This window comes from Nilaparvata lugens, chromosome 2 (assembly GCF_014356525.2).
Source record: "Nilaparvata lugens isolate BPH chromosome 2, ASM1435652v1, whole genome shotgun sequence".
Classification (NCBI taxonomy): Eukaryota; Metazoa; Arthropoda; class Insecta; order Hemiptera; family Delphacidae; genus Nilaparvata; species Nilaparvata lugens.
The window spans coordinates 14,977,743-15,003,438 of NC_052505.1; the positions used below are offsets into that span (position 1 = coordinate 14,977,743).

Genomic DNA, 25,696 nt, shown 5'->3' on the forward strand with positions numbered 1-25,696 from the left:
TCGGACGTACTACGGCGAGTGAGAAAACAAATGCTTGCAAACGTGTAGGGACACATACTACCGCACCGCGTCAGCACCGTCACCGTGTTTCTTGCCCGAGCCGTGCCCGCGCCGTCACCGACTAGTTCAGTTTACTTTTTGACGGAGACGATGCGGGCTCGTTTAACATAGAGAGTGAGAAACTTATTAAAGAGATACGGAATTTTCCAGTTTTGTACGATCAAAGTGATGAGAAATGGTTGAACGGAAAAATAAGCTAAACGAAAAATAAAAGTATAACCAAATAATAAGTTAAGCCAATGGTATAATATAATAAATAATAAAATACACAACAAGAAGTATAAAAGAAGGAACCCGTGACTGTGTCTTAAATTTTAAATTTAAAACTAATCACTTTTAGATACACAAGGCAGATAACAATAACACAAAGATAACAATTTTATTGCTGATACATATATTTACGATACATAACTGATTGTGGTATTGTTAGGCACCGAAATATATACCAGCACTATGATTCTCATCTTCTGTGTCTACAGGTAATTATTTAAAAATTGAAAAATATAAAATTAAATCGGATGTAACGATATTTAATAGTGTTATACTATTAACAATAGTTTAACACATTCAGAAATCAGACCACAGTAGCACTACAGAACTGAGACACTGCTGCCACTCGGCTGTCGCACGGATATGTGTGTTCTCCTACCATCATCACCGTGTCGCCGACGTAGCTCGGCCGTACCTCGGCACGGGCTCGGTGCGGTTGTTTGTGTCCCGACCTTTATAGGCATTTATTCCTGAACGCCAACCCAATGAGCTGATAATCATCCAATCGGAGAGCTTCCTGCCTTGCTGACCCATCCGCCGCCAGAGCAAAAACGCCCGAAAGAATGTTGCATGTGGCTTGGCCCTTATTCTCCAGTCTTATCAATTTTTATGACTTATAATTTCTCTATTGTATTCCTAATTTGATTTTACTTCATATATCATTTTATTTCATATTTAATTTTATTCAAATCCATCTTTCTTCCATTCTCATGAAAGTCCATTCTTCCTATACACCTAGATAACTCAAGTGTTCGAAATAGAAGAATACAAGAAGTTCATGAAACAGAAAGAGAAGTATTCGGATGAGTGGATTGAGCAGAAATGGCGGAAAGAACAGAATGTTAGAAGAAGCTGGTCAAAGAGTGGTTACAGAATGTCGAATTACTTGTTCAGAAAAGAGTCTATGATGGGATCAATGTCGGGCGGTCGAAGTGAAGACAGGATGCAGGCGATATCTATTGACGTAGCTGCTCCAACTGAGCAACCAATTGCAGAAGAGAATGGCGACGACATTAACCAAGCAAATGAGTCCCAGCTGGAAGATACTACAGCGAGAAGGTACTGCGCTTATTTTGTCTGCAAATGGTTAGATTAGTTTATTGAATGAAAAAGACTAAGAAATTGTCAAAAACCACAGATTTATTGATACTTAGAAAGATCGGTTTTGGTTATTACAAACAGTTTATCAGAGATTGACAATGGTGTAATAACCGAAACCGGTCTTTCTAAGTATCAATAAATCTGTGATTTTTGACAATTTCAAAGTCTTTTTCATTCAATATGAATAATTACCACAATATAAACTTCTCAACTACACAAAAAAACGAAAAAAACGATTAGTTTATCAGTAACTATCAAATCAATCATCATTATTCTTGAGTTTTGGAGAATTGAATAGTCTTCGGTTTCCTTCAACAGTATAAGGGAGGAGTATACAGACTTATGCGCCACGAACACATGCATTTCGCTTATCATCAGCTGATAATATACATCTTTCTCATAATAAAATCTTGATTCCAACAGCGTGAGAATATTGTAGTCATAGCTCGTGCCTGTGTAATTGAAATATAGTCCAGTCAATATAGACATAAAAAGGGGGTGTGCTTGCAATTTATATTGAAGTTCTGATTTTTTAATATATTATTTGGATACATGAGAGTTGTCCAGAACCAATTTCTTCATGCAAAGTTCTCTTGTGCTAGTTACAGGGTGGCCCAAAAACCTTGTATTTTCGGTTTATTTTCCAGTTTTCAGCTATTTCTGCCATATCCAGTTATCGTACAGAAAAATTTGTTCTTGCCTTTTTTCAGTTTATAAAATTCTGAATAAAATGAGATCATTCGCAACTCTTTATGAGTACTGAAGTAAAATTTTTCAAAAATGAGTAAATTTAAAAATAAAACAATTCTGATGAATTTTAATTTTTGATCAACAATATCTTTCGATTGTTGCAATTTAGATGTATAATTCAGAATCCCTCTGGGTGTATTTTTGTGCTTATAATCTGAGATCAGGTAGAGCGCTCTATCTCATATAGATATAGGTAGCCTACACCTGACAACAATGCTCCTTGTATTGTGAAAAACACCTAATTTTCATTGAAGATAGAGAGTTCCGAATAATCTCATTTTATTCAGAATTTTATAATCTGAAAAAAGGCAAGAACAAATTTTTTTGTCCGACAACTGGATTTGGCAGAAATAGCTGAAAACTGGAAAATGAACCGAAAATACGAGGTTTTGGGCCACCCTGTAACTAGCACAAGGAAATTTTGCATGTATAAATTGGTTCTGGACTTCTCTCATGTATCCAAATAATATATTAAGAAATCAGAAATACAAAATAAATTGCAAGCACCAATGTAGGCTCATAGTGACTGGACTAATAGTAAATCAATAAGATTTCGTTTCAATCATTTGCAATCGTTTTGTATTTTCAAATTTGAAAAACATTTTTATATCTCTACTATTCTTCATCCATCTTCTTTGAAAGTTTGCAAGCTTGTAGGAACAGAAATTGAAGCATGGGAAGAGATTGTGTGATATTTCTCTATAATAGTAAAAGTAAAAAAATACATTGATATTGTCAATACCACTATATTTTTGAAAAAACTTCACATGTTCTGTAAACAGGTCTCATGGTTGTACTGGACACTCAGTACGTTTGAGGGTGTGGCAGGCTTTACTATTTAACCTGGATACTGATCATATGACTTTTTAAAATATATGGCGTTATTGATACTAACAATGTATTTCTCTTTGTATCACTTCTAGTGGCAATCCAATTTATTATTAATTGGGAACTCTCAATCTCATTTCATATTTCATTTTTGTAGAATTATATATAATAGAACATATTATGTGATGTGGAAAGCAAATAGGGACCAGTTGTCTCATAAAATCAAATTTAAGATATCATTTTTCCTCAATAAAGGAGACTATAAAGAACAATTTGAAAAAAAATCAGATTAATATCTTGAAAAATGCCTTAGTTATGCCTATTCAAACATAAAAACAGGGCAATGTTATAACTCCATAACGACAACTGGTCCCTTTTCTGCAACATTACATAAAATGTGTTCATATAATCGACGAAAGACTCGACTTTTCAATCTATTCTGACCAACAAAGGAAATGTTACTGCATGATAATTGATTGAAAACTCGAAATCGATATTCTTGACCCTAATCTCTATTATTGTCTGCCCTGAACATTTTACTCTTCCGACAACTGGTCCCTTTTCGCTATAATAGAAGTCACATAATTGTAGAATTATATGGTTTAGCCTTATTAATGGTTATAATATGGTTTAGCCTTAGGTACAGAGATAATTCCCAAACTTGCTTGATTTCAAACTCTGCTCTTTATGTGAATCCTGACACAGTACTGCTCTGTTGACAGAGTATTCAATAAATATTGAATTTGCGAGTAACTGCAAACTTGAATCAATTCAGGTGTTCGCAGTTCAATCTGATCAGAAAATACAGATTTTATTCATTCAAATACACTGATATCAAGTGATAATCAGTAAAATGAGTTTTGAAATATTTCACCCCACACAGGCTAGGCCTCGGGGCGTTTTTTGTTTTATTCATTCATATAAAAGAACCTTATCATTAGGTTAAATCATTATATTACTATACATTTCTATGTTTCGATGATAAGAAAAAAATTCCTCTTATTTTACTGTTTTTTAAATGAATAAAATCTTTTTCATTTCATTTTTTTCATATTACCGTACACTTGATATGAATCTGCGAGTTTGTCTGCAAACTTGAATCAATTTAGGTATAGAATCAATTTATGAATGTATATTTTATTTATTAAAATGCTGAACACACTGATATCAGAAGTGATAATAATTGTTGTCTTGAAAGGTCATCAGAGAGACGAGAGCCAATGAGAAGCAGGCAATCAAATCTGCCCAGTCTGAGCGTGTCAAGAATTCGCAAGAAAATCGGAACTGGCAAGAAAGAGAGGAAAAGATTGATGACAATGAAGCGTCGTTTACGCGATGAATATGCCTGGAAGTCACAAGCTCAAAACTATAAATATGTCTTCTATAGAAGCATTTTAACCGAAAACATTTATGATAGAAAAAAGGTAGTTCAAAATCCAAAAAATAATTTTATTAGAGAATCCTATTATATCAAGCAAGCAATTTCTGTATATATTTTTATATCTGGATATTTATATCGTTATTTATGTTCAACGGATCTCGAAAACGGCTCTAACGACTTTCACGAAATTTGGAACATAGTAGGTTTCGATTGCACTAGGTCTCATCCCTGGGAAAACTCGCTAAAGGACAAAAATAGGATAATTCATCCTTGGAAAAACAGATCATAATTTCGTCGTCTGTCGATAACAGAAGATGCGTGTGCCTGTGTGGGAGATCAGCTGTGTAATCAATTAGCTTACCGTATCTCGCGAGAAATCTAGATATTTTAATTGACTCGATCAAAATAATCTTATTTGTTGGCATGAGATGGTATATCATAAAATTCAAAGTTAATCATTATTTTACAGTTTCAAGTGATTAGTGAGTGTTATTTTGTTATTCAATTTGGTTTGTAAACAATCTAAATTAGAACTTTTATGTATTCAAATATTTGGACTGAAAATTTGACCTGAATTCAAGTGTATGGAACATAACCTACTTTTTTGGAATATTTATAGTGTATAAATCGAAATTCGGGGGAGAAACAGTTTTGGGCTGTGCCTGTTAGTCCTTCCCCAATCATTTAAAAGAATTGAGTTCTGTTTATCATTAAATAACGAGCGAAGCTGGGTGCCCCTGATATTACTACTTGATAGGTTATAAAATGAGTTCAGTCATCTATCTCGATTGCGCTACCTGCTTGGTTGCTTATGCGAGAATCTTCCTGGTAAATTTTGCTTCCCAAGCTCTTTTGAATCTGTTCATTGGATGTGGGTTGAACTGCTCATTATTAATCCAGTACGGTATTTGTAAAATTCAAAAAAATCAAAGTGCTATTGTTTCAACTTTATTTTATTATTCACGACATGTTTGAACACATTAATTAATGCCATTTTCGAGTGAGTTTTGGTATCATCAGAAATATTTCATCAATGTTATTTGTATACAAGAATCCTCCACAGCTCTACTCCTGCTGAATAGATGAATCTCCTTTTTCATTTCAATTTTACCATTAATTGCAAAGTAGGCCTACTATTTTCGATGGCATGTTATGGGACAAAAATATTAGTCAGATAATATTGTAATTTGTTTGACAATCATTATTGATACTATCTGTATCACATAAAAAATCATTTTACGGCATCAAACCTCTTGAGCTTATTATGCAGAATAAAATAATGAGTGTCCAGGAATATTCAATAACTATGAGAGATGAAATAATCGATAAAGATAATGATGAAAGTAGCTTGCAAATTGTTTTGAAGCTGATTTATTCTGAATGTTCTTAGAGTGTATCTCACAATGTACATCCAATAGTATGAATATTCAACTATTAAAGATTGAATAATCTATAAAGATTACGACGAAAGAAGATTGCAATTAGAATTGAAATCTATTCATTCAGAAATTTTCTGCACTATAAATGGATACCATTCAAAATCTCATCACTTCATTTCACATATCGTCATTTTTGTTCAATCTCTGATACTTGAAAGTACTTTATTCGTAGTTAGAGTAGGTAGATGCTGCATTGAAAGTAGTTGTATGTAGCTATGCCCTTGATGATCTGTTTCAACGTAGTATTAATAATCAATTAACAAAATTATTTGGTAATGAAATCAACTCAATGAATTTCATAGAACAGCCAATGATGCAATGTATGGAATTAATTCATGTTGTAATTACTAGGATATAGAATATTAATATTCTAGATATCCAGTACAACATTCAGACAACAATAATCTCATATGAATATTGTATGTGCTCGGAGATTTAAAATTTCATCTATTTCGCAAAAATCTTTCTCATAGTAACCTATTTTATCGCCTACTTAGATCATTTAAAAATTAGTAATCTTCCTTTTTTAAATTTGATGATGTTGGTTATGCCGTTTAATATAATTTTCCATTTCATTAATGTATAGTTATTCTCTTTGAACATTTTATTCTCATGACTTTTCATCACTTCACTTTAATGGTATTTAATCAATAGTCTTCAATTTTACAGCGTAGTTTTCGTGTCAGTGAAGCTGGAAAAGATTTGAAATTAAGAGAATCTGGATCAAAACTTGCTTTACCAAGAGGTAATAGATATTTCATTCAATGTTTAGAATAATGCTGTATGTTTTAAGAATGAACATTTTCAATATAAAATTTCTCGAATTGGAATTTAAGTTCTCATTTTTCCATAATCGACTCCCATATGCTTAATAGATCTAGGAGAAAAATGTCGAATGATCTTGGAAATCTCAATTTAAGAACTGATCATTCTGATATTGATGTGTGAATAAAATTCCAATCTAGAATCTGAATGCCTATTTAACGTTTGAATACCGATTAAATGGAATTGGTTTATCTATCCATACATAGCTTGGTATTTTCTTCACTGCACTGGATTTTCAATGAGAATCTGAACAGAATTTTTAAAGTAAAATAATGGGAGATCTACATAAATCTCTAAAGTATTCTTATCCGTATAAGAACATCAAGAACCAGTTGAGATATTTCAATTTCAATTTGGTGTTTTCTACTGTACTTCAGTAATCAAATACCGGTGGTTTGGAAATCACCCAACTTGATTAATCCTTTCAAATATTATTTTTCCATTTCCTTTGATGTTTAGATTTAGATTGATTTTGTTTAGATGTAAGATTTCCATTTTTCATTGAGTATGTAATTTAAAGGGTGTTGTGACAGACATTACCTACAGTCATAACTCCACCCTTGATTAAGGCAATTATTAATAAAATCAAATTCATTTCCATTTTTATACTATATAAAACATGATGTAATATAATAAATATGAATATTAACTATTTTTTTATGACAATTACCACCAGCAAAAGTAAATCAACCATCATATCCCTTCTATTATTAACACGCAGGTCAAGAACTCAGATAGACAATATAGGTACTTGGAAAAACAATGTTTTTTCTCAGTGATATTAAAATATGATATTCGTTCCCACTTTTAACGCTATTGTTTGATAAATATTCCCAATTTATTGTTCCTTCAGGCACCCTCACTGGAGGAAGTGATGGTGGAAAATCATCGTCTTTTGGATTGCGTAAAATTCGTTCAAAAGAACTCTTCAACCCCAACGTTCAAATTGATAGAATGGATGATTATGCAATTAACCTGTCCAGTAAGAAAATAAAAAAAGAAATTTTTCAGTGAGTAATAGAACTATTCAAGTTAATATGATTTGGAATGTGCTGTAGGTAGAACGTTACAGATAAGACGAGAGTTGTCAATCATTTTCATTTACCGCATTGACTCGTTAGTAAAAAATAAACATAAGTAATTTCTTATAGATTGAAAATTTAGTTGCATTAATAAGTGGATAGATTATTGAATGATTGACTGTGTTTGACAGAGTTTTATTCTAGTAACGATTTTAAATTGAATTCTCTAGTCTCAGTGCTAAATCTCACATCCCATCTCCCAATTTGTGTAGCTTTGTCTTGTCATTTTCATTCCAACTTCCTTGTATCCAACGTTATTGATACTGTATCCAGTTCAGTTGATACAGTTGCTCTTGTTTTTGATCAGCTGTTATTCATCTTTCCTCTTTTTCTATCTAAAATACAGTTCACTTGTTCTGGACAGAAAATTCTCCACTCATGTCCGATTTAACCAAGCTTGGTAAAGACATTTGAACATGGTCAAAAATCAGGTACGTCTTAAGGTGCGTATAGATATACGCGCCGCGAACATGAGCAATTCACTTTTAATCAGTCAGCTGATTAAAAGTGAATTGCTCATGTTCGCGGCGCGTAAATCTGTACGCACCTACAACGAGTGCACTGGAACATATTTATTTATTTATGAAAACATGGAAGCATACAGGATTTTTCCCAAAAATTGCTTCCTCAACAACATATTACAATAATTCATTATACATAGTAAGAGTACAAAAAAATTAAGAATATTAAAAATAAAATTGAATTACAGTAAAACCATATTATGATTTCTATGGTGATAGTAATTATCGGTTACTCCAGTGCACACTTGGAAATCCAATTTTTCTCATTTCTTGATCATTCCGAAAAATTTTGCTATCCTTTCGTTCATTTTTTCTGATGAAATTTTTTGCATTTCTCTGAATAAAATAATTATGCTAATTTCTAATGAATTACTTCAAATTCAAGAGCTACTTTTCCAAAAAATTTAACGTTAGGCAAGGTTGCCTTATCTTTCCTCTCCCTATCATTATTTTAATGATGTACTTGTAAAAAATAATAAGGAATAAAGACATTTCTCACAAAGTCATGTGGTTAATGCAATAATGCAAAAGGTATGAGATGTAACACAATGTGTTAACGACTTTGAGTAACGGATTTGTTGATGACAATTCGAGTTAAACATGAGATTTTTCTTGGATAGTTTACCTTTGTAAATACAAATGATGTGTTATAGTATACGGTCGTAATTATTACGTTGATGGTAATTTCCAGTTCTGTAAAGATCTACCTATGACCTTCATTTTATTAATTTTCCTGACTCTGAATCAGTAACTTTTACGGTTTGTTTTGTAGAAAGTACAAGCAGGATCGGCGAGGAAGGAACATAAAAGTGGTGATTGAAGACGAGGATTCGAGCAAGAAAGAAGTGAAGAAGAAGAATGGGATTGGTGAAAAGCAGAGCACGCTGCGTGAAACGCCGAGTTTGACAGCGATCTGGGGTCCTGAGGAAAGCTGGGAGTACGGAATGAGTTTGCGTGAAGCCGTTCGTCGTCTACATAGGTCAGTTTCCTCAAAAATGTTCTTCAACTCCTGTTTCTATTCTATAAAAACTAGTAGGTAACACCATAGAGGAACAATAGCGTAAGTAGATATCCCATGGTATAGGGCGTTTATGTTGCAACTTTTACTGTTATCTCAAGCCGATTATTGTCGATTTTTACTGTTTTGTTGGGGTGGGAGTGTATGAACGGCACAGTATGAGAGACTACGAGCGTCACACAGCTTCTCGGGAAAGAACTACGTGGACTATCGGCTTGAGATAACAGTAAAAGTTGCGACATGAACGTCCTATACCATGGGATATCTACTTACGCTATTGTTTCTCTATGGTAACACCATATAGAGAAAATGTAGCCAGAATAGGGAGTGAAAAACTGTTCTTTTGGTATATCACGCTTATTTTCTGTCAGTTATGAGATATGGAGTAATGTTTTGGGAAAAAAGTATAGAATAATGGAATATTCATACTGCAGAAGAAAGCTATTAGGATAATTTATAAGATTAATACAAGGCGTTCTTGCAGACCTTATTTTAAAGAAAAGAGATTACTGACGGCTCCTGCTATTTATATATCAGATTTAGCAATCTTCGTTTTCAAAAATAGACGGATGTATGAGGAGAACCAGGTGTGTCATCCCCATAATACAAGATTTAGATATGTTCATATTGTATCAATTAGTAAACATTTATTGAATTTTATTCTATGTTATAACCTGACTATGATGTGATCACCAAAACTAGTTGTTAAACTATTTTAAAGTTTTTTTAAAAATAAAGGGTGCTTTAGGATTTTTTAGATTGTTTTATTAGGATTTAGAAGTTTTGTTTACCCACAGCATAGACTTAACCTGCTGGAGAGTGGCCCGTTTTATATGGGAATGAAAATATTCAATTCAATTCCATCTCACATAAGAGAAATTGAGGGCTTGAAGGAGTTCAAAAGAACCCTCAGGGAATTCCGTATTGTATTGTGTCCTTACAGATTAGCAGACTTCCTTGTTGGTTAATGTTCGATTAATGTATGTTTTGTGTTCTATTAACTGTTGTGTTGAAATATGAAGGATGTTAGTATCATAGAGAAACGATAACATAAGTAGATATCCCATGGTATAGGGCGTTTATTTCGCAACTTTTACTGTTATCTCAAGCTGATAGTCCACGTAGTTCTTTCCTGAGAAGCTTTATGACGCTAATAGTCTCTCATATTGTGCCGTTTATACACTCTTACCCGATTAAAACAGTAAAAATCGACAATAATCGACATTAATCGGCTTGAGATAACAGTAAAAGTTGCGACATAAACACCCTATACCATGGGATATCTACTTACGCTATTTCTTCTCTATGGTAGTATATTAGATTAAACTTTGACGTGTCATATGCTGTGGGATCGTTGCTCCTTTTAAAAATTGTGACGAACAAGAAAAGTAAGTAAGTAAGTAGCATAAGAAGATATACCATGACATTAATTCTGTTTCAATTTTTCACAGACATCACAAGAAGGTCCGGAAACAAATTCACCGGAGAATAAGACCAATGTTCACACCTATTCAGTGGCCCGAAACGGCTTTGTGAGTAATATTTCATTGAATTCATAAAAATATTTTGTACTTAATAACTAATCAATCACTGCTAATTAATAACTGTTCAAATCATATATTATTATAACTGGAAGAACCTTGATTGTAAGTCGGAAGTAACAGAAGATACACATTGTGGACCGTTGTCTGAACCTGGATCAAAATGTTATGGGTTGCCGCGTCTGTGCAGTGTACGGTATGGGCTATCCAAGATTCCCATGTACCACATATTTCAAATGTATTAAGTTTTGATTTGTATGTTTTCATCAGACAGTAAGTGGCAGTTCTTTGACAGCTCTCTATTTGTGAAATTCTGCGAATTGTATTTCAGCTGTACCAAAATCAGCTATAAGGTCATGATCGCCAACATAGTACGCAAAATACACATTTTTAGGGCTTTTTGATTTGGGGGAAATTATTGACATTTTGCAGCTTAGTCTGAGGGTGTGAAAACATTGAATGCGTTAGTATGTGCAAGTGCACTTCGAATAATGCATGAGCCTATAAAAAAATATCTGGAAAGCGACATTCAAACGCAATGGGCCTTATGAATAAAACCAAAGCATATGCCCATGAGCATGAGCATGGAGCATAAGGTTTTGCTCATGAGCATTAGGTAGAAGCATAAGCATTTGCTCATTTTTATATGAATAAGCCTTACCTTATGCTCCTGAACTCTGGAGCTAATGCTCACGTATTTTTAAGATTTTTCATCAGCTGATTCGCCTTTGTAACCTTACTTTGTTTTTTATAGCTCACGTAAGCGCTAAATATGCAAGTAGGAGACACCGCTTGTGTTTGCGTCGTCTGCTCTGTTTTCTATTTATGAATTGAGTTTTAGGTTAGTTGAGTTTAGAATTTTGAAATAATAGCGTGAAAAAATGTCATCTCTATAATAATTTTCAGCATAATCTAATAATATCAATAGCCTTCTTATAATCTTCTACACTCTCATCTTCTTAAATGCCTATTTTCTATTTTGTGATTAGGTTACAAAAAGCTATCCTACAAAAGCTATCTTTTGTAGGAATAATGGTGATATATATCATGGTTGAATCTAAAAAGAGTTTTATAGTTCTCAATAATTTGGTTGTGATCGTATCTGGTATAGTCTCCTCTTCTTCATACGAATTCGTTGAGCCATTTTACTATGAGCAAAAGGTGGAAAGCTGCTCTAGACTAGACTCACCTTTTTTGAAGCATTTGCTTCAAAAGTTGAGCAATAATGCTCTAGTTTATTCATACAATTTTGAGTATAAGCTTTTACCTTTTAGCAAATGCGCAAACTATATTTTTGATAAGCATGAGCAAAAGGTTTTGCTCACGTTTATTCATAGATAATGAAGCAAATGCTCCACATTTTAGAAGTATAAGCAAATGCTCAATTTTATTCATATGGTCCATTGTGACTTGCAAGTAACTGCTCACATTGAACGCAACTAGCAAGTGCACGCTTTCAGTGTGAGTGTTCCTATTGCTCTTCCCATATTTTGTTTCTCCTCTGCAAGCTTGGTCATGCATAACCAAGTATGCACTTGCACTTATACGCATCCAATGTGATCACACACACACACACATAGTCAACAACTTTTGTTAATTATTGTAGTGTTCACATCCTTAGACTAAGCTTCAAAGTTACAATACACTCATGTGTTTTATCAATTCATATCCCTATGTTTAATTCACATTGCCTAGGTGTATTGCTGGGTTAGCAAAAGCAGAGAATCATCTCAAAAATTATTTTGACATTTAAACTCTACTTTCATTGTATTATCATTCATCCCATCATCATCACCTAGGCTTAAAATACTTCTAGAAAGTCGCCTTTGTAAAATAATAAATAAGTAGGATCAAGTACATAATTTCATGATATCACAATAGTAGACTCTTAAATCCCAGGAACTGTGGTTTACAATATACATTTACATTCATACTTTCTCATATTTGTATGTTATACTCATTTTCTTATTGGAGTTTCTACTTCATGATGAAAGAATTGTTATTATTGAATATTGCTTAATTGTATGAAAAAACATCAGGTCACCGAATCAGAAGATAAAAGAGGAAGTGACAGAAACGTCTTCAGGAAGTGATGATGAGTCATGTCCAGTATCACAATCAAGGAGGTAGGCATGCTATCAATTCTGCATGAAGAATCTGCATGCACACACCGTTCTGCATGAATAATCTGCATGCACACACCGTTCTGCATGAAGAAACTGCATTCACACACCGTTCTGCATGAATAATCTGCATGCACACACCGTTCTGCATGAAGAATCTGCATGCACACACCGTTCTGCTCATTTCGATATTCCGTCATTTTTTAAATTTATTCACTTCTCCCTATCTTCTTTCATCTTTGTAATGCATGCCGAATATGACTTCACTCCTTAATAATAACCTTGTTTGTGTTTTTAGAACTAATATTGCTTAATTTTTTATATATTGTAACGGTGGAAAAGAAAACTATATGTAATAGTCTTGATGGTTGTAATGATAAATCAAAAAGTGAACAATTTACTCTATTGTAATTTAGTGAACAATTTACTATATTGAAACGTTATCGTTATATTTACATTTAAGATTTCTATTATAATACAAACTAATTAGACTAAACAATAATAAGGGCTACTCGCTTTGCTGCAATGCATCAATTTTTGTGGTAATGAAATTAAAAAGAATCTCAAAAAAAACACCTACCTTTTCCAGATGGCTTCCCCCTTGGCAATCACTGATATTTCGCGACGTTAAACTAATATTTTGAAAATCAAATTAACTGAACCAGTGAATCGGGTTCAGAACCTGTCTCATTTAATAATACAATTCTTTTTAGACTGCCCGAACAGTGTCAGAAAAACTGATAAAACAAAAAATTCTATCCTCTTCACCAGATCAGTCGAGCTCTTCCCCAAAGAGATAATTTTGGGGTATAAATAAACTAGTTATTAATAGTTGAAGCTTCGGGAGATTACAGTGACTACTGAATACTTCTACTGTTAAATCAAATTTTACCGCTATAAAATCACTGTGATGAGATGAAAATGAATATTTTTCCAGAGGTTTGTGGCTTATAGTACAAAATATAACAAGGTTTAGGGATGGATATAAATTATATTATGGAGCTTATGGAGATTACAGTGACTACTGAAGACTTTCACTGCTAAATTAATTTTACCGCTATAATCACTGTTATGAGATGAAAATGAATATTTTTCCATTGGTTTTTGGCTTATATAGTACAAAATATAACAAGGATTAGGGATGGATATATTATATTCGATTAGAGCTTAGGGAGGGTACAGTGACTACTGAAGACTTTTACTGCTAGATCACTGTGATGAGATGAAAATGAATATTCTTCCAGTGTTTTGTGGCATATAGTTGAAAATCCCACGACATACGAATTTAGGCAATTTTGATAAATCTATTATCTTATCGCAGGGATCGTGAAAAAATGACGTTCCAGTCTCGGAAACTAGTTGAAGAATATGAGGAAGTTATCGATGAAAAGGAAATGAAAGAGGAAGCAGAAGTTCTTCCAATGCTTGTTCCCAATAATCCAGTTCTCATTTGGAGCTTCACAGATGACTTGGCACCCAAGGTGAATCTGGAGGAAAGGATAATACTGTAGCCTTCATTTATTTATTTATTTAACAACAATGACAAAACAACTTAATCATAAAATTATTTACACTTAAAATGTAGATTGATAGAAGTCAAATTCCGATTTTTCTAATTACAAATAACTGAGTTGGATACTTATAATTTATAATTTCTCATCCTTATAATGGGATAAATTCCCGAAACCAGTCGTGTCTGAAATTAAATAATAAAGAGTAATAGTAAAAGTTTGTAATTCAACTTTCAAGTCCTATAAAAATCCTCGTTTTCTGTTCTCTTTCATTTTTAAGGTTGTCAAAACACTAGTTGCTGATTTTACGGTGCTACTGATGCCATTTGACTCGAACTCGAAAAGTTACAAATTATATAGAGTTAACAAGGAAATATTTACAATATTATTGAAGTTGATTATTTGGGTGTAAATTATTTTTTGAAATTTGGAAGAGAAATAGTTTAAGTTGAAACATGCTGCTTCTAACTATATAGTTAGGTCCACATTATAATGGCAGTGGAGAAAGATATGAGAACAGCGTTGCCGATTTCCGTTTTGCCACTGCCTTCTAAAGGTAGCTTTTATACTGGTATATCTTATGTATTTTTCAACTGTTCATCCGTGTTTAAATGATCAATTATATTTTATTCGTCAAGTCAATACATATATTCTTCAATACATTAAATAATACAATTTCATAATCGAGATTAAATATTTTGTTTATTAATTATATTTCTACATAGTTCAAAAAAACCTGGCAGCATTGCGGAGCTAGAAAAAGATAGCGCTATATACTTTGTTCAATGATAGACAAGGATAGCAACACCAATGTTAATCAAATACAGCCATTATAACATGGAGCTCACTATAGTTTGATATGTACATCAACAACTATTATTATTATTTGATTAATTAATACGGTAGCCTGTGTGTTATTTCACTTTTTTTGGAATGTATTCACAACCTGAGCCCTGTTGCAAGATAAAATAATACAAGCTAATATTTTTGTGATTTCCTATTCTAATAACCATCTATTATAATATTATCATCGTATACTAAAATATAGGCTACATTACCATTCTGATAACCATTCTCCAATGTACTAATATTATTAGTTTGTGGAATTAAATAGAGAATGCATTTATTCAAATGCTAATTAATATATAATTATTATTTAACGAAAATCCTAAATAAATGCTGCAAATCACCCCGAAGACCTCTGCTACTGCAGACTTTGACAACAGGGCTAACAGCATTTGAATAAATGCATTCTCTATTTAATTCCATCTGTAACTAGTTGACCGCTATGGCTTCGTATAAAATGAGCGCTGCTATCCAGAGATTGTCAGTTTGGTGTAAGGGCAAGCATTCCTGACTGGCAATTGGGAGGTACCGGGTTCGATTCCCGGGCTGGCAACTAATTTTTGGATAGTAGTTCGGGGTGATTTGCAGAATTTATTTAGGATTTTCGTTAAATAATAATTATATATTAGTTTGTATTTTAACATGCAATAGGTACCTGGCTATTGATGTCAAATGGATTTTTTTCTAATGTTGTGTAATTTATTTTCAGTTGCGTTTGGACTGTCCGTACGAGTTGTCGTGCATTCAGTTTTGCCCTCAGAATGGAAATATCCTGGCAGGCGCGACCGCCAGCGGCCAGGTGGTCATCTGGGACATCACTGGTCGATTGGAAGCCATTGAAAATGCCGACAACGAGCATACTGAAGAGAGTAAACATCGCAAACGCCTCGTATGTAAAATTCATTATTTATCAACTAAAATTGCTTCAAATAGTGTTGGTTTTTCAATTTATGTTGATTAGATTGTGATCCCGCTTCAGGAAATAAGTGGATGAGGTCGAGTGTATTCATTATGACCTTTCTCTCTAAAAAAATCTACTCTTGTGAATGATGTTTTTTTTTATTAGTAGTACCATAGAGAAACAATAGCTTAAGTAGATATCCCATGGTATAGGGTGTTTATGTCGCAACTTTTACTGTTATCTCAAGCCAATAGTCCACGTAGTTCTTTCCGGTGAAGCTGTGTGACTGGTAGTCTCTAATATTGTGCCGTTCATACTCTCTCACCACAACAAAACAGTAAAAATCGACAATAATTGACAGTAGTCGGCTTGAGTTAACAGTAAAAGTTGCGACATTAACGCCCTATACCATGGGATATCTTCTTATTCTATATTTTCTCTATCGTAGTACTCACACGATGATTTACAAAGCAATATGAATTACATTACTTATCTGTATGAACTACACAGTATTGCTATGATAGAATTATTGTCAATTGATCTAAATGAATAACTGTAGTTTACAGCAATAATTGAATCTTTAGATTTTGTTGAAATCGTGAAAAATATACAAAATTTGAAAATAAACTTGGATTACATGCGGCATCTGTGGCTTGGCTTTTTGCCATACTACGTACCAATGTCTCAGTTCTGTATGTACCTTCTAAAATGATCCAATCTTGTTTTTATTGACGACAGTTTAATAATTCCATGATGGAAATATTCGCACATATACACACACACATCTTATTGCAGCTTTTACAGCGTACATTTTTGTCAATATACAATTGGAAGAAGTAGATACGAGTAAACCTATATTAATCACCTAAAATATGTTTCTCAAGAGGTATCTATCTCCTGGAAACTTGGAGCATGTAAAACTAAAAGGTATTACATATTTCCGATTCACAAATTATTTTCATCCGTATTAAAATTTGTGCTTTGATTTCGTAATTCAATAATCATTGATATTTCGCAGGAAGACTTAATGGACTGGACGAAAGATATCAGAACCAAGAGAAGGGTGAATGTAACTGCTATTTCAAGCGGCTCTTTCTCCCACAGGGAACGTTGCACAGACCTGAAATGGATTCATCCTTGCATTGAGGTAGTTATCAATTCAGAAATATCCAATAGCTGAACTATACTTGTTTCAAAATAATGCATCATAATTGAGCTTTTTCGAGTAGTACAATATTTTATACTGTTCTGTTTTTAACCTATTCAAAGGCACTCCAAATGAGAATGATTCATAATATTAAGAAAGTCTTTGCAAAAGTAGTATCATGTCAGTTTCATCTACAAAGTGCGTCAGAGAAACTTACTTATTTGAAAAAAATCCCGTACGTTGAATTGGTCGTGTAGAGCGGCAGGAGGGGGCGTATCTGGAGGGTGAAATTCTCAAGTTTATCCTCCCTCAAGAAAATTAGACATCATGCTCTAGTCTAGAGAGCAGTGGGCCTTCGCAGTTGAGAACTTCTTTTCTAATGGTCGATCACCTTCCGCGCTTGATTTGAAATTCCTCCCCACAGACTCATTGCTGGCCATAATTCGTTTCTGTCGTGGGTTAACGCATTTCAGGAGTGTGGAAGTGTCGCTAAACCCAGAAATGGACTTCAACCAACCACCAGAACTCCAGAAAATATCGAAAGAGTGAGGCAGTCAGTTGTACGTTTTCCCAGGCGTTCGGCTCGCAAACATGCAGCTGCTATGGCAATTTCTGACTCCACTGATCGACGAATTTTCCATGAAGACCTTCAACTTCATCCCTATAAATTGGCTGTTATTCAAGAATTGACTGAACGCGATTTTGTTGCCCGTCAAAATGCATATGATATGCTGATTGACAACCTGCCTGAAGACGCGGTCATTTTATTTAGTGACTAGGCTCATTTCCACATGCGATTCGTCAATGCGATTTTTTTTATGGGGTTATTTGAAATCTGTGGTTTATGTCGATCGACCACGGACCATAGCACACCTCAAGAACAACATTCGCGACGCCAGTGCCAACATACCGGTTGATATACTGCAACGAAATTTAAAAAATCGACTTCATCAGTGTATGCGCAATGGGGGTCGCCATTGGTCTGTCTCATTTTTCAAGACTGCATGGGAAAAAATTGAGATATTGTATTCTCATATAAAAAAATATTAAAACAATATCTGAAGTACTTTGGTTTTTATTGACCTTTCAAAATAAATAAGTAAGTTTCTCTGGTGCACCTTGTATAATCTATAATAATAATACAGTATAATAAAGAAAAGAATTGGCATATACACATACGGGATAAGAAATTTACGAATTCACGCGTTTGAACTACTCAACTGGTTAACTTGATTAACTTTGCTCATAGATTCTTAATTTAACTTAATTTATTTTTTTTTATTTCAAATTTCTCACGATTTCATTGTGTCAAGTTTTCAATTAGGCCCTTGCGGAGCACGGGTTACCTGCTAGTAGGTAAATAAAACATTAGGAACGATAAGCTGTTGTGTCCAATATAAAACTTTCAAATAATGAATTCATTCTTCTCACTCAATACTCCTGTTTTAGTGGGAGCTTTCAAAAATAATTTAAATGTTTTTACTTTTTCCCCCTTTACTATCTGAAAGTTGTCTATCAAACTAAATTCAATTTATATAATGTTATCCTGCATTGATTCAAATTGATTATTTCCCCCATTATTATTGAAAGTCGTCTCTCAAACTGAACCCAATTTATATAATGTTATCCTGCACTAATTTCTAACTCTTGATAATTATATCAAAATGAATATTTGTTTAACGAATTATATTTTTTTACGTTTATGTTTACACTATGAACTACTCCACTATCATGTTTATTCTTTTTCTTTTTTGAAAGTGTATTCTAATTTTTTGTTTGAAGTGTTTGCTAAATTTTTTTTTTGTTTCTACAGTTACTTTTTTCTAGTTTTCTCAAATTGGAGTGCTTACTGAATGCTCGTTGCTAGCGCACAAACTTTGTTTTGCTTGCAACGCCAATATTTTATATTTTATTATTATTTAGTTTCAATAAAAGCTTTTGTATTTTTGTTAGTAAGTTTCTAATGTATGAAACTGAATTTTGTTTTCCATGTTTTGTGAATTATTTATATGAATTTGGCAATAAATTTGATTTGATTTATTATTTATTCATTGTGAATAACATTTAAATTTCAATCTTTGATGATTGTATTATGCATGAGATTGAAGAGGTGTGTGTCTGTTTCCACAGATCAACAATCTGGGACATGGGGAGCCTGTAGCTCCTGGGAATTTCTCTTATCAATTCGTCACAACAAGTCTTTGTGGCACAATACTTTTCTGGGATCTAAAATCAGATCCAATTGTCAAAGCGAAGTCCAAAAACGTAAAACCTCATCAGAAGATATTCTCGCAGTTATATAATCCTTATCCAGAGTCGCCGTTTGCTCCCTTGAACAATGCTTGGAAACCATTTCTGAAGGTAGGCTGCTTACCGAACTAGGTATGATTTTTTTTAAAAACTTATTCAAAATATGTTCTATGAATCAGAAAATGTTTATTTTGTCTTTATAATTCTAGTTTGTGAGATCATGTAGGTGGCGTCTCCCATTCTCAATAAATTGGATATTCCGATTTATGCCGTTTTTCACAAATCAGGTGCTATTTTGTCAATTTATTCTTTGGGTTTGCTCATTTTAAGTCTTTTGGAATCCTGTGTAGGGTTCAATGACTCTGCAGTTATCATAGAGCACAACATCCAGGAATAAATTGACCTCATAATGTCTGCTATGCTTGAAAGTGTCTGGATAATTCAAATATCGGCATAAACAATGTACCGTATCGAGAATATGGGACGTCCTATACATAAGTTGAACTCCCAAGCTATTCGAAACAAAAATCCACCCAAATCATAAAAAACGAATAAAAATGTTTTAAAATATGAAAAATATTATTAAATCTGAGTCACTTTTTTCGGGAAAAAGTTAATCATGCAGCGAAACCCTAAGTTGGAATTTAGTTTGGTCTGTGATCATCAAGCCTACTTATAATACCATGTAATACCATCTTAGTCTCAATCTATTGAGGTTTTAATGAATATATCGATTAATTCAATATATCTGACTGTTAACAGACAACGATTAGTGAATGTGAATCATGTTTACAGATAGTTGACATAGATATTTAGAATACTAGTTATTGTTTTTTTCTAATTGTCACATCTTCGTATTGTTTTTGTGTTTTTTGGTGAAATAAAAGTTTAATTGAATGTTATATCATTTTGGTTCCATCAGTTACTTATTGATGGATTTCATAGAACTTTTTGTGTTATGAATTGAATTTTGTGTTATGGACGATATTATGAATTGGTTGGTTTCTAACAATCTAAATCTGAACTCTACCACTAATGATTAATATCTGTTTGTATAGATAAAACTTCCTGAGTCGGCTGGTAGTTCAGAAATCCTTACAGGATTAGCTGTCGATCAGCCTCCAACCAAATATGATTTGAAAAATCAATTCAACCACCAAGGACCACAATACATGGAGGATAGATGTGAATATGGTCTTGGTAAGCTTTCAATTCCTAATGATTTTCCCAAACAAAGTAATTCGAGTATAAAGTCTGTATGATGTCATCAGTGGCTGGATAAGAGTTTTAATCATCCTTCTAGGTCATTTGGAAGAAATTTCCATTATAGATAATGATGATGCAAGCTTACATTCAAATAAATCTACAGCCATGAAAGTATTTGTCTTTCAATGTATTGAATCATCATGTTAGTTTCAATTCACAAATTTGAAAAGGTTTTTATTAAAAGTGTATAATGTATATTTTTCCGTTTCAGTGCATACACCAATTCTTGGCTATTCAAGTCAGATCAACGTTGGAACACGCTGTGGTGACGTTGGCATAATAGAGCTGACGGGAGTGAAGCCAGGAACTAATGAACGTGAGTGACCTTACCACAGTATACATACAGTATGGAAACTTGGCTAGTACCCTGGCACAAAAATCCGCCATCTTGTTAGGAAGTTCCGCATTGTAATAGTATTGATGGGAGGTTCGGATCACTTTACTGATCCGAATCAATTCATCTCGTTCACTGCCGCGAGCCAATCAGAAGACCAGGATTGGAACATCCTAAGGTCACGTGACGTGTCTAGTATTTGTTCCATGTAAAATGCATTGGTTAGATAGGCGTTTGATTGACAGTTTCCATTCTGTACCTATTCTGTGACCTTACTACCTTTTCTTAAAAAAAATGGTTATTTTCCTGACAAAGGTTCTTGTCTACTTTAGAGTGATGCACATTGAGCACTTGACTGGTTATTATACAGAGTGTTTCAGAAGTAGTGTCCAACATTCTAGGGTATTGATCCTGGATGATAGGAGACTACAAATGTCGTATTTGAAGTGTCCAAAACTCAGAGGGTATCCTTATAACCGGCAATTTGTTTTTTCACACCATTTCGTTCTTGAGAAAAAATTCCTAAGTGAAAAAAACAAAATGGCAGCTATAAAGATAACCGCTGAGTTTTGGACACTTAAATACGACATTTGTAGTCTCCTATCATCCAGGAACAATACCCTAAAATGTTGGACACTACTTCTGAAACATTCTGTAGTTTCACTATTATTTTAATTACCTAGAAATCGGTTTCAGTTGTTACATGAAAAATTTATTTCACATATATATTGACAGTTAATTAGTTTTTTAAACGCAATTCAGTACACATGGTTCATTTTTGAAATTATCATTAAAGTCGTTAAATAAAATTATAAAACGTACCTCTGAAATTTTTCTGTTCGCTTCTTAACACTTATTCTACAAAAGACATGTTCACCATATATTATGATCTGTTTAGTTGTTAATAAATGAAAATCAATTCAGTTTCTATACAAAATTGGAATATTTATTAATTTATTTATTCAGTCATCTACAATTATTACACTTATGTGAGAATGCACAACAGGTTTTGCCCAAAAATGTCCTTTCTCAAATTTTTGAAAAGTAACGAGTAAATACTTAACTTTGCAGTGGAATTCATCCAGAAATGGTATGATCTAGCTCATGATGGACCAGTTACGGGAGTTTTTCTTCATCCATTTTTCCCTCAACTGACTATCACAGCAGGAGGACATATCTTCGCTCTATGGCATAGCAAGTTTGAGGTGAGAATCATTTATAATTTTTAAAATAAATTAAATTATATTTCAATTAGGAAATTGAGCATGTCCGTCTAGAAATGAGGAGCGCATGGATCTGATGTTTTAAAGTGTATTTATTCTATTGCAATTAGTGTGATACATTATATTCGCTATTTAAAAACATTCTATGTGTTGCAAATGACAGGAATAAAGCTATTTTATTGTATTTTGAATTGTGTAAAGCCGAATTTTTTCCCATTATTCAATGTATCCAGATATACCTCTAGAAATATCCGGCTATTCTTTGCTCATTTGTTTAAATATTTCATTTTATTTTGAATTGTGAAATGCCGAATTTTCTTTTTGATTTTTCATGATTCAATTTATCAGAAATATTACTCATACCAATAGAAATTAATACGCACATTTGTTTAAATATGATAGAGCCTTCATATTGTATAGATCCTAATTGGCATTTGTTTGGCAAGCTGTTCATGATGTTCTTTTCATACTGTTGCATTTTTTGGTTTTTATTAATTTTGATCAGGTTTCTATCTACCAATAACATGATTCTCTAATTAATGATGACACTGAGCAAAATAGAGCAGAATTTGTCAATAATCCATGATTTCAACTGAATTAAACGTAAAATATTATATGAGCCTACGAAATGTTACATCACTCCTCCGTTAATGATGGCAGTAAGCTGAATTTGTCAATAATCTAATAAGTGTTTATTTGACGTATTTTCAACTGAATTGAACGTAAAATTTGTTTGTCAGGATTATCCAATAATGTGGCGTCGCTATAGAAAGGTGCGCGTTACCGCATGTCTTTGGTCTACGCTGCGACCTTCGCTGTTCCGAATCGCGCGTGAAGATGGTTCAGTCGAGATCTGGGATTTGCTCCGTCAGAGCAACCAATGTCAGCGCGATATTATCGTCTCCGGCCAAATTTTGACAAGTAATCAATCTCACTTTACATTATCGAGCATAGTGTTAGATAAATATTTCCATAGTTAAGCACTTCGATTAGTTACAGCCTTAAATTAATCAATTGAAAGAAATCAGATCAAATTATATTCTCTTCAAGAAACCGTCCAAAAAATAGTTAAAGCTTTCAATTAATCAAATTGAAAGACATCAAATCAAATTTTATTCTTTTTAAGAAACATAACATTTTATTCTTTTCAAAAAAAGTTTACAAAATAAAGTAAAATACATTAAGGGCCGGTTTCCGAGCTCGGGCTTTAGTTAAGTTCTAAACTTTAAACAGCTGGATTCAGAAAATTGGCTTTCCAAAAAACGGGGCGTAGTCGCAGTAAATAGTTGCAGCAAAATAGATCTTTATTTTCTCATCTCTATAATTGGAAACGTTTTTCCTTGACGAAATGAAACACTCCTAAATAATTCAAAATAGCTGAAACTTTACACTATTTTCTTTTTATTTTATTTTGTATTCAATTTTCTAGTTTTTCAAAATCCTATACTATTAAACGAGCAATTTCTGTTTATATGTTTGGATGTTTAGATGTTTGAATGTTTATATGTTTGTATTTCACCGGATCTCGAAAATGGCTCTAACGATTCTCACGAAATTCAGAACATAGTTGGTTTATAATATAAAGATTCGATTGCAATAGGTCTCATCACTGGGAAAATTCGCTGAAAGACATTAAAAGGATAATTATTTTTAATTCTTGGAAAAACAGCTGATAATAATTATTTCGTCGTTTGTTGGTGATGGAAGTGAGTGAGTGAGTTCATGTGTGTGGGACTGTGTCAAAATTATGACTCAGCTGTTGAACTTTTGTAATCATTCAATCAGGTATTCAGTGGCGATTGCAAAAAAGCCGGGCTATTTTCAATCCTGATTAATTCCAATAGATATATCTTTTTGAAATAGTATTCTCTGAAGTTAACCAGGTTCACGTGAAGTTAATCAGGATTAAAATTTAACCGGCTTTTGTGCAACTGGGCCTTTTAAGGGAAATTATTGCATTCCTCTGGGAATCAATCTCAATTTACTGTGATTAGATAGAACATTTCTGTATGAATGTTATTATAATTTCTTTTTTCGTAATACATTTTTCATGCTTTTGTACTCCAGAGCGAAGCTCGGTCCCCGATATTTTAATTTAAACGTGACTTTTACTATGACTGCGAATACGCACCGTTTCGGAAAGCCAATTTTCTAACTCCAGCTGTTTAAAGTCTAGAACTTAGCTAAATCCCGATCTCGGAAACCGGCCCTTGAAGAAAAGGAAATTTTATTAATTATTTGCAGTTTAAATGCTTCTTAAAACACTTGAGCTGAGTTTCAATTGCTGGGATCAACTATCTTGATTTACACGAATGTTGAATCTTTAGTGAGGTCTACGTTATAATGGCAGTGGAGATTCTCTGCCGATTCTCTGCCTTGTCACTGCTTTCTATAGAGGATAGCTGATACCAGCATATCTGATGTAATATTAACTGTTCTTGCTTTTAAAAATAATCAAGTAATATATTCGCCAAGAAAATATATTTTCTAATGAATTATTATTATTTTTTTTAATTGAAATGAAATATTTTATTGTATTTTGTTAATTTATATCTCTTCATTGTTAAGAAACGATCTGGCAGTGTTGCAGAGGTAGAAAAGTATAGCAATTTGCTTTGTCGAATGATACACAAGTATAGCAACACCAATGCTAATCAAATACTGCCATTATAACGTGAACCTCACAATAGAAAACTGACAGATCAACTGGATCGATATGTGTGGTAAGGTTAGCATTTCAACTGCAACTGTTGAATGGGGAAGGAAACTTGCAACATATAATACCATCCAGTAATATACTGATATCGAATTGAAATTCATCTTGCTTGTTGCAACCCTATATCACATCAACATCCAAGAACGGAACGAACTTAATCATTCAAGTTATAACCCTCCTAATAAAGTTTATATTTATTGTATGGTTAACTTGTTGAAATTGAATATAATAAATTAATCATTCACGTGTACAAAATATTCACAAAATAGAACAAATTGATACAACAAACAAATATTTCTTTCAGTTCATAGCTTGTCTGGTTTCATTTCCATATAATTACAATAATACAGTATATTTCAATATTGTTGAAAGTTAACAAAAGTTAATACTCACAAAAAGTGCAATACTGGAGTTGGTTACTGTTGCATACCATTTATCAAGAACTTTCAAGCTTAGAAACGATTATTGTGGTTCTAGTTTGGAATTTCTAATTATTCCTATTGGCCCTTTTTATCCTAATTGGTGGTCGGTCGTTTTGTTTCTGCTCTATCAATCTCTGTAAT

The 25,696-nt window shown here is 33.2% G+C and overlaps 1 protein-coding gene across 3 annotated transcripts in view; it reads left to right on the forward strand.

The window, feature by feature from the left end:
* Positions 1 to 25,696, forward strand: part of LOC111045443 — a 66,486-nt gene that overhangs the window by 26,745 nt on the left and 14,045 nt on the right. For 2 of the 3 annotated variants that reach the window (XR_005570426.1, XM_039420664.1), the window contains exons 9-21: positions 6,499 to 6,574; positions 7,508 to 7,664; positions 9,030 to 9,236; positions 10,727 to 10,807; positions 12,856 to 12,942; positions 14,261 to 14,420; positions 16,006 to 16,185; positions 17,216 to 17,344; positions 19,475 to 19,705; positions 20,653 to 20,794; positions 21,072 to 21,176; positions 22,266 to 22,399; positions 23,158 to 23,338. Coding sequence is in view for 2 of the 3 variants with exons in the window: in XM_039420664.1 (XP_039276598.1) it covers positions 6,499 to 6,574; positions 7,508 to 7,664; positions 9,030 to 9,236; positions 10,727 to 10,807; positions 12,856 to 12,942; positions 14,261 to 14,420; positions 16,006 to 16,185; positions 17,216 to 17,344; positions 19,475 to 19,705; positions 20,653 to 20,794; positions 21,072 to 21,176; positions 22,266 to 22,399; positions 23,158 to 23,338 (1,870 nt within the window). In the remaining variant the exon portion in view is untranslated. The remainder of the gene's footprint in view (positions 1 to 6,498; positions 6,575 to 7,507; positions 7,665 to 9,029; positions 9,237 to 10,726; positions 10,808 to 12,855; positions 12,943 to 14,260; positions 14,421 to 16,005; positions 16,186 to 17,215; positions 17,345 to 19,474; positions 19,706 to 20,652; positions 20,795 to 21,071; positions 21,177 to 22,265; positions 22,400 to 23,157; positions 23,339 to 25,696) is intronic. The other variant, XM_039420665.1, reaches the window with a different exon arrangement.